Source organism: Dermochelys coriacea, chromosome 9 (genome assembly GCF_009764565.3).
Source record: "Dermochelys coriacea isolate rDerCor1 chromosome 9, rDerCor1.pri.v4, whole genome shotgun sequence".
Lineage (NCBI taxonomy): Eukaryota > Metazoa > Chordata > Testudines > Dermochelyidae > Dermochelys > Dermochelys coriacea.
In genome coordinates this window covers 94,222,654-94,235,211 of record NC_050076.1, presented here as the reverse complement: position 1 = coordinate 94,235,211, position 12,558 = coordinate 94,222,654, and the positions used below count along the sequence as shown (strand labels likewise).

Sequence of the window (12,558 nt, the reverse complement as noted above, 5' to 3'; positions counted from 1 at the left end):
AACTGAAATTAGTTTTGACATTTAAAGAAATTATTATTTATTTGAATATACAATCGTACAGATCACTGGAACGTTGGCAAGACTCTGGATTTTTTCACTCCTAATTCTGTTGATTTCACTTGGTGGGAAAAAGACACAGGAAGGAAGATTAAAGTACCTGCTAGTTGCCATTTATTACATACCTGGTAATATCCCTAAGCTTTCTTTATGCTTTACCTCCAGCCATACTCCTTTGTTCTGTGATACAGTCTTATCTCACCAGGTGATCAGGTTGTTTGCAGTGTTGTTTTAGCCATGTTGGTCCCAGGATATGAGACAGACAAGGTAGATAAAGTAATATCTTTTATTGGACTAACTTCTGTTGGTGGAAGGGACAAACTTTCGAGCTTCACAGATCTCTTCTTCAGGTCTGGGGAAAGGAAAAAGAGTGTCTGAGTGAAATACTAGCTGTTAAGCATAAGGAGTTAACACATGTTGTGGGAAACCACTTCCAATGAAGTGGGCAATTGAGAATTAGATTGTTAAGCATAAGGGGGGTCACACATGTTGTAGGAGTCCACTTAAAATTAAGTGGGCAATTAAGGGTTAACAGGCAGCGGTATGTGTTCCCAATTGTTGTAATGAGCCATAAAACCAGTGAGTGTCTGTGGAGTCCATGGTTTTAGAGTCTAGCAGAGTAATGAATTTAAGTACCCAGGCTCAGCTTTTGAAGGTGTTGTGCAGGTTTCCCTTGCGGACAAATATTGAAAGGTCAGGTATGGAGTGATCGATTTATGAGAAGTGCTTGCCCATGGGTGATAGCGTGTTTTTGTCTGTTATCATTTTTCTGTGGGAGTTCATTTGATCAGGTGACCGGGATCAGACTGGGTCAATACATGGACAGAAGACCTCCAAGAAGCCCTCAGATGCTGGAAGCAGTACTATGGTGATGCAGTAGCCAACATCCATCCTTCAGAACCCTAGTGTTAGGTGATAGATGGCATAGTGCTGAGGGAATCACTCTGTTTTAGATGAGATGATACCAAGGGGTCTTGACCACTTTTTATTGTAATTATTGGCATTATGGTAGTTACTGATTATGCTAGGCATGGTGAACACAACACACTGAGGGTATGTCTATGCTGAAGTTGGTGGTGTGATTTCCAGTGGGGGTCATACTCACACCAACTCTGAACCAGCCAGCGTGCTAATAATAGAAGTGTAGCCACCTCCAGCCCAACTACATATCTAGGATTTCAGACAGGATCATATTCATACATACTCTGAGAGACAGCCACTGCCCTACAAGTTTATAGTCTGAATAGACGAGACAGACAATGGGGTGGGAGAACATGGGGTGAAATCCTGCCCATTGAAGTCAATCTCAAAGCTCCTATAGACTTGTTCTCTTTGTGGGGTGAGGAACATCACGGCCTTCTACCCTTTCCCTCACCCCCTGATGTGATTAGAGATGGCCTGTAGGCCCACTCCTAAATTTGATGTTTTCATGGAGTAGGGATTGAGGATAGCAGTCCAGCTCTTTGTGGGATATTTCTCTTTCATTCCCCTTCTCAGGGCATTGTCACAATGCCAGGAGCTCTTTCACCTTCGGGTGTTTCCGTTTCCTCGTTGCCATGATGTTGCCATACTCCCCAAACTCACCCATTATGAATGCCTGAAGTTGCTGAAGATGGTCAGGGCTAGTGGGTGGCTGAGACTGCAAGGGGTATCTCCACCTCTTTCTCTCCCTCTCGGCTCCTCCTGCTGCCACAACACCAGAAACTGCAAGGAAGGCACAGATCCAACAGAGGCTGTTGTGAGTTGCAGAAAAGGAGCCTCTATCATTTCAAGAGTAGCTTCTGGTGACTAGGTGAAGGTACTGTAAGAGAATCACTGCTCATTCCTAGCTGTTTCAGTCATGCAAGCAACAACTGAGAACCTGGCACACACAGCAGAAAATCAAGACCAACTGAGTCAAAACACGACCACTAGTAAACACTGTAGTAATGTTCTAGCCAGTTTCCATCTTGGATATTCTGCCTGTTTAAAGTTTCAACTTGCAGTTTCAATTGCATTCGCTATTCTTCAGCTCCTGCCATATAAACTTTATGTAGTGTTAAGAAGCTGCCACAGTTTCATTCCAGAGGTGGCTGCATTTTGGCAGCAAGCACAGTGTATACTGTAGTTTCTGTAGCAGTTTGTAAAAGATTTTGAGGTCTTCAACTGAAAACAATATAGAAATGTAATATATTTCACAGAAAGACAGATAGTTTACAATACAATAATTTCAGCAAACATATTTTGTATCACAATGTATGTTTGTTATGTGGTTTATCTTCATTATGTGATATATAATGGCCTGTTTATAACTGTTGGCAACACAAGCCAGTTTTCTGAATACATTGTTTCCTTTATGTCAATTGTGTATCATTATAATATTCAAAGGGGTGGATATTCAACTCCGACATCACAGTTTGACCCCATGTAGCAATATAAGGGGAAGTCTTTTTACTTACATCATACCATATTTTTTTTCCATATATACAATATAGGAAGGTTTGTGAGATGGCATATACTATATATATCACTTAGCAGTGTGAGTAATTAACCACTAGAAAAGCTTGCCTAGGGACATGGTGGATTCTCCCTCATTTGCGGTCTTGAAGACCAGACTGGTTATCTTTCTAAAAATGTTCTACAGCCCAAGCAGCCATGATGGGCTTGCTGCGGAAATGATTGGATGCGGTGCTTTGGGGTCTGTGTTATGGAGAAGGTCAAACTAAGTCATCAGGGTGGTTCCTTCTGGCCTTAAAATCTGTGAATCTATGAATCGTATTAATACAGTCCTGAGATCTCTTATCAAGAGTCATTCATGTATGCTAGGTCTGCAGACTCATGAGCTTCTGAGAACTCACTAGTTGCTTCATAACCACTGAGCGTGAAATAATCTTAATTAATGTATTTCTGCACAGTTACCTGAAACAATGACTCCATTTCCTGTGTTGCAGAGTTCTTTGTAGACCTGGACTCAGTCATGGGACCATTAACACAACACAGCAGTATGACCAGTCTGGTCCGTTACGTTCAACAAGGACTTCACTGGCTCCGCATGGAGGCACATTTGTTGTAGTGACTGCTGCCCTCTTCATAACATCCCCATTGTTCTACCTCTACCAGCGCACAGACGATCACTGGTGGAACTCCACTCATTTCTGGAACTTGATTCATGTAACTTCATTTTTATTGCCTTTTTGATATCTTATCTATTGGAAGTAGAAGTCACCATAAATGGAACTTATGACTCAAGAGCAGTATGTGTTGTACCATCTAACCATTTTTGACAATTTCTATGCCTTGCGTCTCCTGGATCCTGCTATCCTTATGTGCTTTATGGAACGGTACATTCCCTGCAGTATTGTTTTAAGTCGACACTGCCTTCGAGTGAAAATAAAAAAAGCACTTTGAGAAGATATGGATTCCTGAGAAATAGTACAAAACGTCTTAAATATATGAGGGTATATATGAAAATTCTCTTCTGAAATAAATTAGTAGAAGTTATAGCCATTCACTAAGAATTGTCCTCTGAACCCAAGCCAAGCTGTTCACTGCTTAGTTCTGGCATCATTACCTGCAACTGTTTATTGCTAAGATTTCCTACTTTATATAGGCCTGATCTCTAAAAAAGGGCTCTGAACATCTTATTAGGTATGTTGCGTAAAATCACCAAAGGTGTCAAGAGATATTGGGAGGAATGATTAAAGAAAGATGCCACACTACGCAATGAGGTTTTGATATTCTTTTCTCTCTATTGTTGGCTTACCAGTTTAAGTGGGTAGAACAAGGCAGTTGATTAGGCAATGTCAAAACGTTGGCTTTCATAGACTTAGCTACCATTCATGTACTAAGTCGGTGAACTTTCTTTCAGTCCTACTGTTTGGTCTCAAGCAAATATTCCTCCATGATTTTTCTTGGCAAACAATCTCCTCTTGCATAGCGATTCAGTGACAGCACGTCTTAACAGGAGTGCTACATTATAAACATTGATATTGTATGTGAAAGTATGGATTCTTGATGAGATTCGCTAGCAATTTAACTGGCTGCTGCTGAGGCACTTCTAACACCCTGGGGCATTAATTTACACCTGTTTTGTTGATTTCAAAGCATTAGAAGCAGACAGTATTATCTTACTTTCTTGAAAACAATGAAAAATTAAAGGCAATCACTAGATTTACCTGAAAGCAACATATTTGCTTCATAATGGCCATGAATACTTCAGTCTCCCAATTCTCCAAATTACCCATTTTCCAAGTTCCATTTTTATTTACCCATGCTGTCATATTTTGACCATTCCTTTAATTCATGCATAATCATGAGACAATTCAGAGAAAATTTCAAAGCAATCTTGAATAAATTAGACCATTTCATTCGCTCGTTCCTTTTTTTTTTTCCTTATACGCTGCGTTGGTCTTGTGGCAGCCCTGCAGGAAGCAATTGTGCATGACACAAACCAAAATGAATTTATATCGGTAATTCACAAGACTTTAAATGGCCTCATATCATTCTTGATGTAATGCTGGCACACCTTATCAAACTGTAAATTTCATTTATATAAACAAAAAAAAAACCCTCCTGGCAGAGTAAATATCATTCTGGGTCACATCTCACTGAAATAACATGACGTGTATTAAGTATCATCCAGACATTATTTAATTGTAATTTCCTTTTGATATATAAGCCTGTATATACTTTTATCGGGCAAGATATTGGATTCTACTAACTGGATTGTGACCAGATAAATAGGACAAATTTGCATTTAAAAGGTTCAGACTGCTAGGTTTTTAAAACAGGTCTTACACGTTTCCAATAAAGATTGCGCCCAATCCATATTTTAAGATAAACTTATCTTTTTAAACAATTGTGTATTAGATCCTATTAATAAATACCTTTAAAATTCTATAAATCATAATATTTTGTTCCACAACGAGATCTTGTAAATGTAGCCAGTGTGGGAAGTATACCATTAGATAAATCATGCTGATGGTGTAGTCTATAAAGGACAGAACATGCACATCCTAGATTATTTTTACATTCCTGTTCCGAAAGTAAGCAACGTACCCTTATCTGTTCTTTGAGGGGTTCAGTAACATGGCTGAAACATGAATCCAAAAGAACTTATCATACTGATTCTGGCTCCCTTCTCTAATGAATAAAACCAGGATATCAAGAACCCTTCATAAACATAAAAAGAGGGTGATTTTCAAACATGCACCTTTTTATTTAACAGATGAGCGTCGGTGTTTCTGATAACTGAACTGAAGTATTGATGGGTTGGTTGTGACCTACGTTTTCCATTCTCTTTGTAAGGCCTCTCCTATTGGATTGACTAACTATTCAGCCTAATGAAGAACATTGTTCTCCCTTATTATTTTAACGTAGACTGAAATCCTAGCCTGCCATGGATTTACGAAGGCTATATATGTATCTTGAAATACAATCTTCAGAGACATGACTGTTCAAAGAGTCAGCTACCCTCTCCGAGTCAGGGTATTATCTTTCCCCTGTTGCTTGAGGTAAACAGACTCCTATCTCAAAATTTAACATACATTCACATCTCCTTTACCTAGACATCTTAGAGAATTAGCCCACCTGATTTTGCCTCCTGTGACTTAGTTTGAAATGTATGTTGAATCAATGGCACAATTATAATAAGTCCAGCAGTCAAGCCTAGGATCACAAGCCAACATACTATTTAGTGGTCTTGTTTCAAAAGCAGCTTAGAAACAAATTAAATATGGAGAGTGAATTACCTTCTTATCCCTGGGGATGATGCTTCTTTTGGTTTAGTTATTAAGGATTATTGCACTTTTACAGACACTATATTCATCACCTTTCAAATGCCAACATGGCATCTTCATGGAGTAATTTTACTCTTTAAATTATCATTTCAAGTAGATTTCATTGAATGAAATATTTGCTTGTTTTGAAAGGGAAGAGTTTTGATGTATGAGGAGATAATGTATCTGCTTGGGCTTTTTCTCTGTCACCCTGTCAAAGATCGTGAGAGAGGCCCCCAAAATTATGTCTTCAAAATCATGAGGTGTTTTTCATAGCATATTTTGTGTGCCTTTTATTTGTCTTATCATTTCTGAGTCTTTAAGCAACACTCAAGTCATGTTTTCAAGCTTTCCTCCATAACCATGAGAACTAGAAATATCCTTTTTTTTTTTTTTTTTTAAATGGAAGCTGGAATGCTCATGCAATTTCCTGATACCTGCAGCTGGGTTTTCAGAAAGACACCAAATATTGGAAGACTCATAATAACAGTGCAAGAGGTGGCATGTTAAGTGATGGTTAGATCAATATGCATAGCACTATGGTAAAGGGAAGACACAGGCTAAGAACTAAAGTCTAAAATATTGGGGATCCATCAGTGCAAAATGACAGTGCAGCAAAGTCCAAAGTGCTCAAGCAAGGTCCTTACACACCTTGTGGGGGGCTTCATTGGTCTTAAATGGTGTGTATGGCCTTGTGCCTACTCTGAGAACAGTATGTATTTCCCAGACACATGATGTTCATTAAGGAACTGAGGTCCATAGTAGTAGATACTCTTGAGGGGAAAGCTTAGGAGAGCTACCATATGCCTCATATGGTCGCATCAGTTGCTCGCCTGAAATATAGGGCTAGCTTTTCCTAGGGCACTTCTCACTCAAGAAAACTTCCTTTGCAAGTAGGGAAAGTTTGGACCCAAATACAAATTGCAGGATTTGGTCCACTGTTCACACTTCTTTAGCTTTGCTTATTTAAATAATTTTTTTTTAAATCTGGATTTTTATTTTTTTCCAGTTGAGCTTGTCATTTTGTTGGGAGCATTTGGTGGCATCCTTCCCAGCATGTTTCTCAGAGTTGAATTTTGCCCTCTTCTTGCTGTTGCATGGCCTTTGGACTCTTGGTCACTTAATAAGCTCAGTGTGTAAATACTGATTGTTTTATTTATAGATGACCTCATTGGGAAGATAGGGGAGGTCTGTTGTCTTTAAAAAGACTCAAGTACAAGGACTTTGGTTCCTTCTTATGAAACAAAATGATCCACATCCTAGGTTAGTACATAAGATGTTAACTCTGAACCTTTAGCTAAAATTAATTTCTGGGGTGCTTCTAAATTCAAAAATTTTAGGATATTCCTCCCTGAAGACTTTTTGAACAACTTTTAGCTACTTTGAAGGACATATTTTTGTCATGTTGTTTTTGTGGGTATTTAATTCTGTTTTATTAAACAAATTATTATTTCAGGGAAAGAAAGCTTAAAAGGCTGAAAGGCTCAGTGCCAACAATGGGACCTTTAATAACTATTTGGAGATGTAAGAAAAGTTCAGTTACAAGGAAGTGAGCAGTGAGCTTCCTTGATGAAGCATTACTTTTATGTGGTAGCGGGGACATTAATGTGTCCTTCTGTAGAAAAGGACCCTTACCCCCAGTCAGATAATGTGCACCATTCTCTTGTCCCAAGCAAACTGAAATACAGTAGAAAGCAATGGCATCTGCACAGGCTTGATCCTGCCTTCATTGAAATCAATGGCAAAGCTCCCATTGACTTTCATGGTGGAGCATCAGTTCTTAGATGTATATTCCATCAACATACCATAGGGAGTATTTGCCATGCTTGCTCAGACCACCAGGCCATCCAGTATCCTTCCTCCAGCAGTGAGTGTCTGATACTTCTGAGGAAGGCAAAAAAAGTCTCAATACACCCATAATATTGCATATTAAACATATTGTATGCGTATCATCTAGCTGTGCAGACCCCACCCACTGAGGTGTTGTTATAGAACATGAAAGGGCCTTTGAATTGCTAGAAAGTCTGCCTGATTTTATTGTATTTCGGTGGGCATTTTGGAGAAGAAAAGATTGCAAGAAAGTTTAAAAATAAGGGCCACTCCACCATCCTTATGCTCCTTGCCCCATTTGCAAGTTTTACTTTATGTAGCATTTAATGATCAAATGTGTGCCCTCTAGAGGTGATTTTTATAAAGGCAAATAAGATAAATTATGTTAGGACTGGAAGAGGTCCATTTCTTTACCCTCCTATACTTCCAAAACAGAAAACCTGTTTTCTGGTCCAGTTTTTATACAGTGTCTACCACAATTGGGGTACTGGTCCATGACTGAGGTTCCTAGGCACTATGATAATACAAATAATAAATAAGAAAAAGATCCATAGACACAAAAACATATCCAGGCATTCTGTATTGTTTAATAATATATAGGCTAAGTGCTCAATCATTATATTCCTCACTATCTTAACTTTCCTAATGAGTAACCAACATTTTCCCATGATTAAAGTTCAGTTGTGGTCATGTTTTGTGGGTCTTTTACACAGCCTAAGTTTTACTCTTGACAGTTTTATTTCAGCTAGCACTTTTCAAAGCCTTTTGATGTATTTTTGGGGCCGTCTTCAGATAGCAACAGGCCTGATTCTGATCTCACACCAGTTTAAATCTATTGAAGTCAAAGGGCCTGATTTGGCTCTCATGCAGCATGTAGACCAATGTGACTCAGTAGGTTTACACTGTCAGAAATGAGTGCCGTTTCAAACAAAAGGAGTTATGGAGTAAAACTGGTGTTAGATGAGGACCTTACTGTGTCAGAAGATACTTTATAAGAAGTACCATGAAGATGAATTGTCCTTGGAATGAGAGGGTACATAGAAATACGTATGGCAGAAATGTGAAGCACTGTTTAATGAAATTGGAAACCTACTGAAGAAGGGATGACTTCATGAGTGTGACTTTCTGAATTTGACCTGTTTGTACATCTGTGAAAAGGGGATTTATTATTATTGACACGCCTGATGAAACCTGTCGGCTGTGATATTATGTCATGAGAAGGCCTTGTGCACCACAACCCAGTCTGATGAATTAACCTGCCTTACTGTGTGGCTCCGTGACCCAGTGCACCAATACTGTCATTACAGTCACTTTCTTGTAGCAAGGTCATTTTTCCCCCACAGAACTTCACCAAGGACTGATTCCAGGGACCCAGAAACCAGTCCACATAGCAGTCTGTGGCCTGGGTACCTCTGGCATAGGTAGATGAAGAAATCCCGCCCCTACCCCCGGACTATGGAGCAGCTGTAGATCACAAGGGTACTTGAGTTTCCTGCCTCATGGGGTCCCGGAGCTCAGGCTCCAGCCAGAGCCTGAACATCTACACTTGTGTCCCATTAATTTCAGTGATATTAACCAATGAGCAAGATGAGCTGGATTTGTGTGTGAACCAGTTTGGGTCTTTAATAATACTTTACTGTAACGTGAGATTCACTATATGCAAATTCCATTCCAACATATTCCAACAATGCTTTACTCCCCATATTGGGCTTGATTCTACTCTCAATAACCACAGTTTTGCACTGGTGTAATTTCATTGACCTAAATGGAGTTACTCCTGATTTAGACCCATATCAATCAGAGCATCAGGCTCATAAATGAATTTCATTATAAAAAATACTTAGGGAAATGTTACTAATAATTTACGGCTAAATCCCACATTACATACTGGGGGCAAAATGGTGCTCTGACCAACACCAGTGGCGATCTAGAGCAACTCAAATGTCTGCAATGGAATTCACTGGTCCAAATTCTGTTCTTATTTTATACTTTATAATGGAGTGATTGAGATCAACATTGGGCTCATTATACCAGATCCTCAACTAGGTTAAATCAGTTACTTCAGTGGAGCTACCACCAGTTTTCACTATACCTTAGGTTGGATCTGACTCACTGAGTTCAGTTTGGTTACTCTAGATCTACACTGGTGGAACTCTAAGCAGATTTGATCTGTGACCAGCCCATAAATGTACTCAGCCCCTACTTAGGTAAAAAAACTTTGACTTCAGTGGGATATAAGTGTGAGGCAGAACATCAGGGATTTGACCTACTGGCAGGATGCATTTACTCCAGAATTTTTCAATTAACTGAATTGCTGCAACAGCAAACTCTTTCTATAGTTCATGAAAAACCAGAATACAAGATCCTGACGTGATGTAGGTTGGTGCAACCCTATTGATTTCAATGGAGCTATTCCAATATACACAGCTGAGGATCTGACCCATAAACCCAAACCTTTTTTTATTTTTGGCCAACATATCTCTGTGCAGGGGAACTCCCAAAGCTTTATCATCACAATTCTTGTTTATTGGCCATGCTAATGAAGCTATTCCTGTTTTGTCTGTAAGGATATGGACTTTGCAAAGCAACAAAATCTAGAGTACTTTGTAAAGCCACATTAGACCACACAGTCTGGAAGAAGTACCATCAGAACCAAGAATAACTCAATAGCTAGTGCTGTACTGTGTTTTGTCTGATGTCGTTTAAATTTTCACTCTGCGCTTCCCCTGCTGATTTTTACGTAGGAAGTGAACAACAATAGTAGATTTCTGAAAATCATCAGCCACATCCCCAGATGCCTTCCGTCGAGGTAGCTCCATTATTGTCAGAGCTGATTTACACAGCCTGAACTGGGCCTGTATAGTTTTACAGCCTGTGCTGTATGAATTAACTGCAGCTCTACAAATATATACTCAAGCTGTTTTCTAATAGTTAAAGCGTCAGTTAATCCCTGCTAAAAGAATTGGAGGTGAATTTCTGCCTGCAGTCTAGTCCTGCAGATTGTTTTGTTTTGAACTAAAAGGCATGATGCAATTTCATTACCCCTCAGTTTAAATATTTACTGGCATGGCATTAGCTTACATAGAAAAATGGCAAATACATTCAAATGTTGTGTAAATACTCGCAGTATAAAGATGGAATCTGTTACTCCTGCTCAAAGACATTTCAGAGGGTTGAAGTGTATTTTCAAAGCCAAATGAATTTTGTATATTTAAAAATCATTGAAAATGTGTATTAAGGGCGCAATTCTGCAATTCTTACTTACACTGAGCACCTTAATCCACAGTTAGTTCCAATGAAATCAGTGGAGCTAATTATGAGCAGACTAAGTTACCACTCAGCATTAGGATGGCAGAATTAGGGCCTAAATAAGTTACTTGGATGCAGTCAAGAGTTTAATTTTAGCCATATATGTCATGTGAGGACACTCATCAACTCGATGTACATTTTATCCAAACTGACAGTCCCAGTAATGCCACAGACTATTGTATATTTTATTCCTTCGTGTATTTTCGTGACATCTCTGGATTGCATATCTTCTACGGAATCTACGGAATACTCTTTTAAGAAAAAAAAATCAATGTTCATGAGGCCTAGGATATATCATTGCAAAGTTTGAAAACAGATTTAAAGATCTGGTTATTTTTGTTTTACCTTGAAGCCATCTTTTGGTTTGTGTTTTGACTTTAGCTGTAGCAACTCCATGCCCATTGTTTTTAAAATGGTACAGTTCGGATTAAGTTTTCTGGTTGCTGAAAAACCGAATAAGATGACTAACGTATGGGAAAAGTAATAATGGCAAACTAAAGGGATGTTTGTTCTTTCTACATGTCTTGTTTTTTACCTGCTAGTGTTGGGATTAGTCTAGAAAAATTTGTGATTTCTCACTTCCATCTCTGACTATTGTGACAAAAAGCTCAAATTTGTTTTTTTGTGTTTGTTGGGGGTTTTTGTTTGTTTTGGCTGGTTTTTTTGTATGTGTAGAAGTAACCAAAATATCAGGAACATTTATATACCCTCTGTTCTGGTTACTGGCCACTATGACATCATGAAGACCTCTTGGCCTTCCTACCAAAGTCAGATTTAACTTCTACCTTGATGTTCTTCTCAATTAGCCATTGAAATTAGATAGTAATTTACTAAATACCCCTTTAGCTTGCATTCTTACTTTTGATTTACTATTGAACTAGCCTTTTGTGTGTGTGTGCAAATATCATATCCATAATTGCTGCAATTCCACAAGGTGTCTTTGTTCTCAACAAGCATGTTATTCTTGTAAAGTTTTACGTATAAGTTAAGATGTTTTGTACAGACCAAGGTAACTGTTAAAATGTCAAGCAATTACTGAAATGTTGTATAGTTATAAAGGTTTGATTTCTTTTGCTTTATATGTATAAAATTGTACCCTGCCTGTTTTGCTTTGTATTTCCAATGTGTTGCACAATTATGCATTTTGTTTACATTTTGTTCCTTCTTAAATAACAGTAATACTTTATGTACAAACATTTTAAATGTACTTTTGTTGTTTTTAAACACAATGTCTCTATATAAATAATATTGGTTGAACTGGTACATTTGTGTCTCTCATAGAGGGGTTAATTATACTGCCAGTGCATTGAATTATTTAAAAAAAACAGTAAAATAAAATTTTTATGAAAATGTAACCCATTTTATAGCTATAAATTATTCTGCATTAAGCTATTTTCTCATTCCTCTGCCAGGATACAATAACTGTGAGTTCTAGTAAGCACTGTTTGCAGGAGAGTTTACATTGTTTTTAATTTTTAAAGAATTCATTTGAGTCGTTATGCAGAACTGAAGTGATTCAATATTGTGGAACTAAATTTTGCTGATGCCATTTCTGGCAAGATAAGTAGTATGGCACACGTCCACAGGAACATCCGCAAGATGGTGG

At 38.3% G+C, this 12,558-nt stretch overlaps 1 protein-coding gene across 10 annotated transcripts in view; it reads left to right on the top strand.

The window, feature by feature from the left end:
• AFF2 (AF4/FMR2 family member 2) overlaps positions 1–12,307 on the top strand; it is a 426,551-nt gene extending 414,244 nt beyond the window's left edge. For all 10 annotated transcript variants that reach the window (XM_038415896.2, XM_038415895.2, XM_043491627.1 and 7 more), the window contains one exon: positions 2,988–12,307. In XM_038415896.2, the coding sequence (XP_038271824.1) occupies positions 2,988–3,109 (122 nt within the window). In that variant the 3' untranslated portion in view covers positions 3,110–12,307. The remainder of the gene's footprint in view (positions 1–2,987) is intronic.
• Positions 12,308–12,558: the final 251 nt, after the last annotated feature.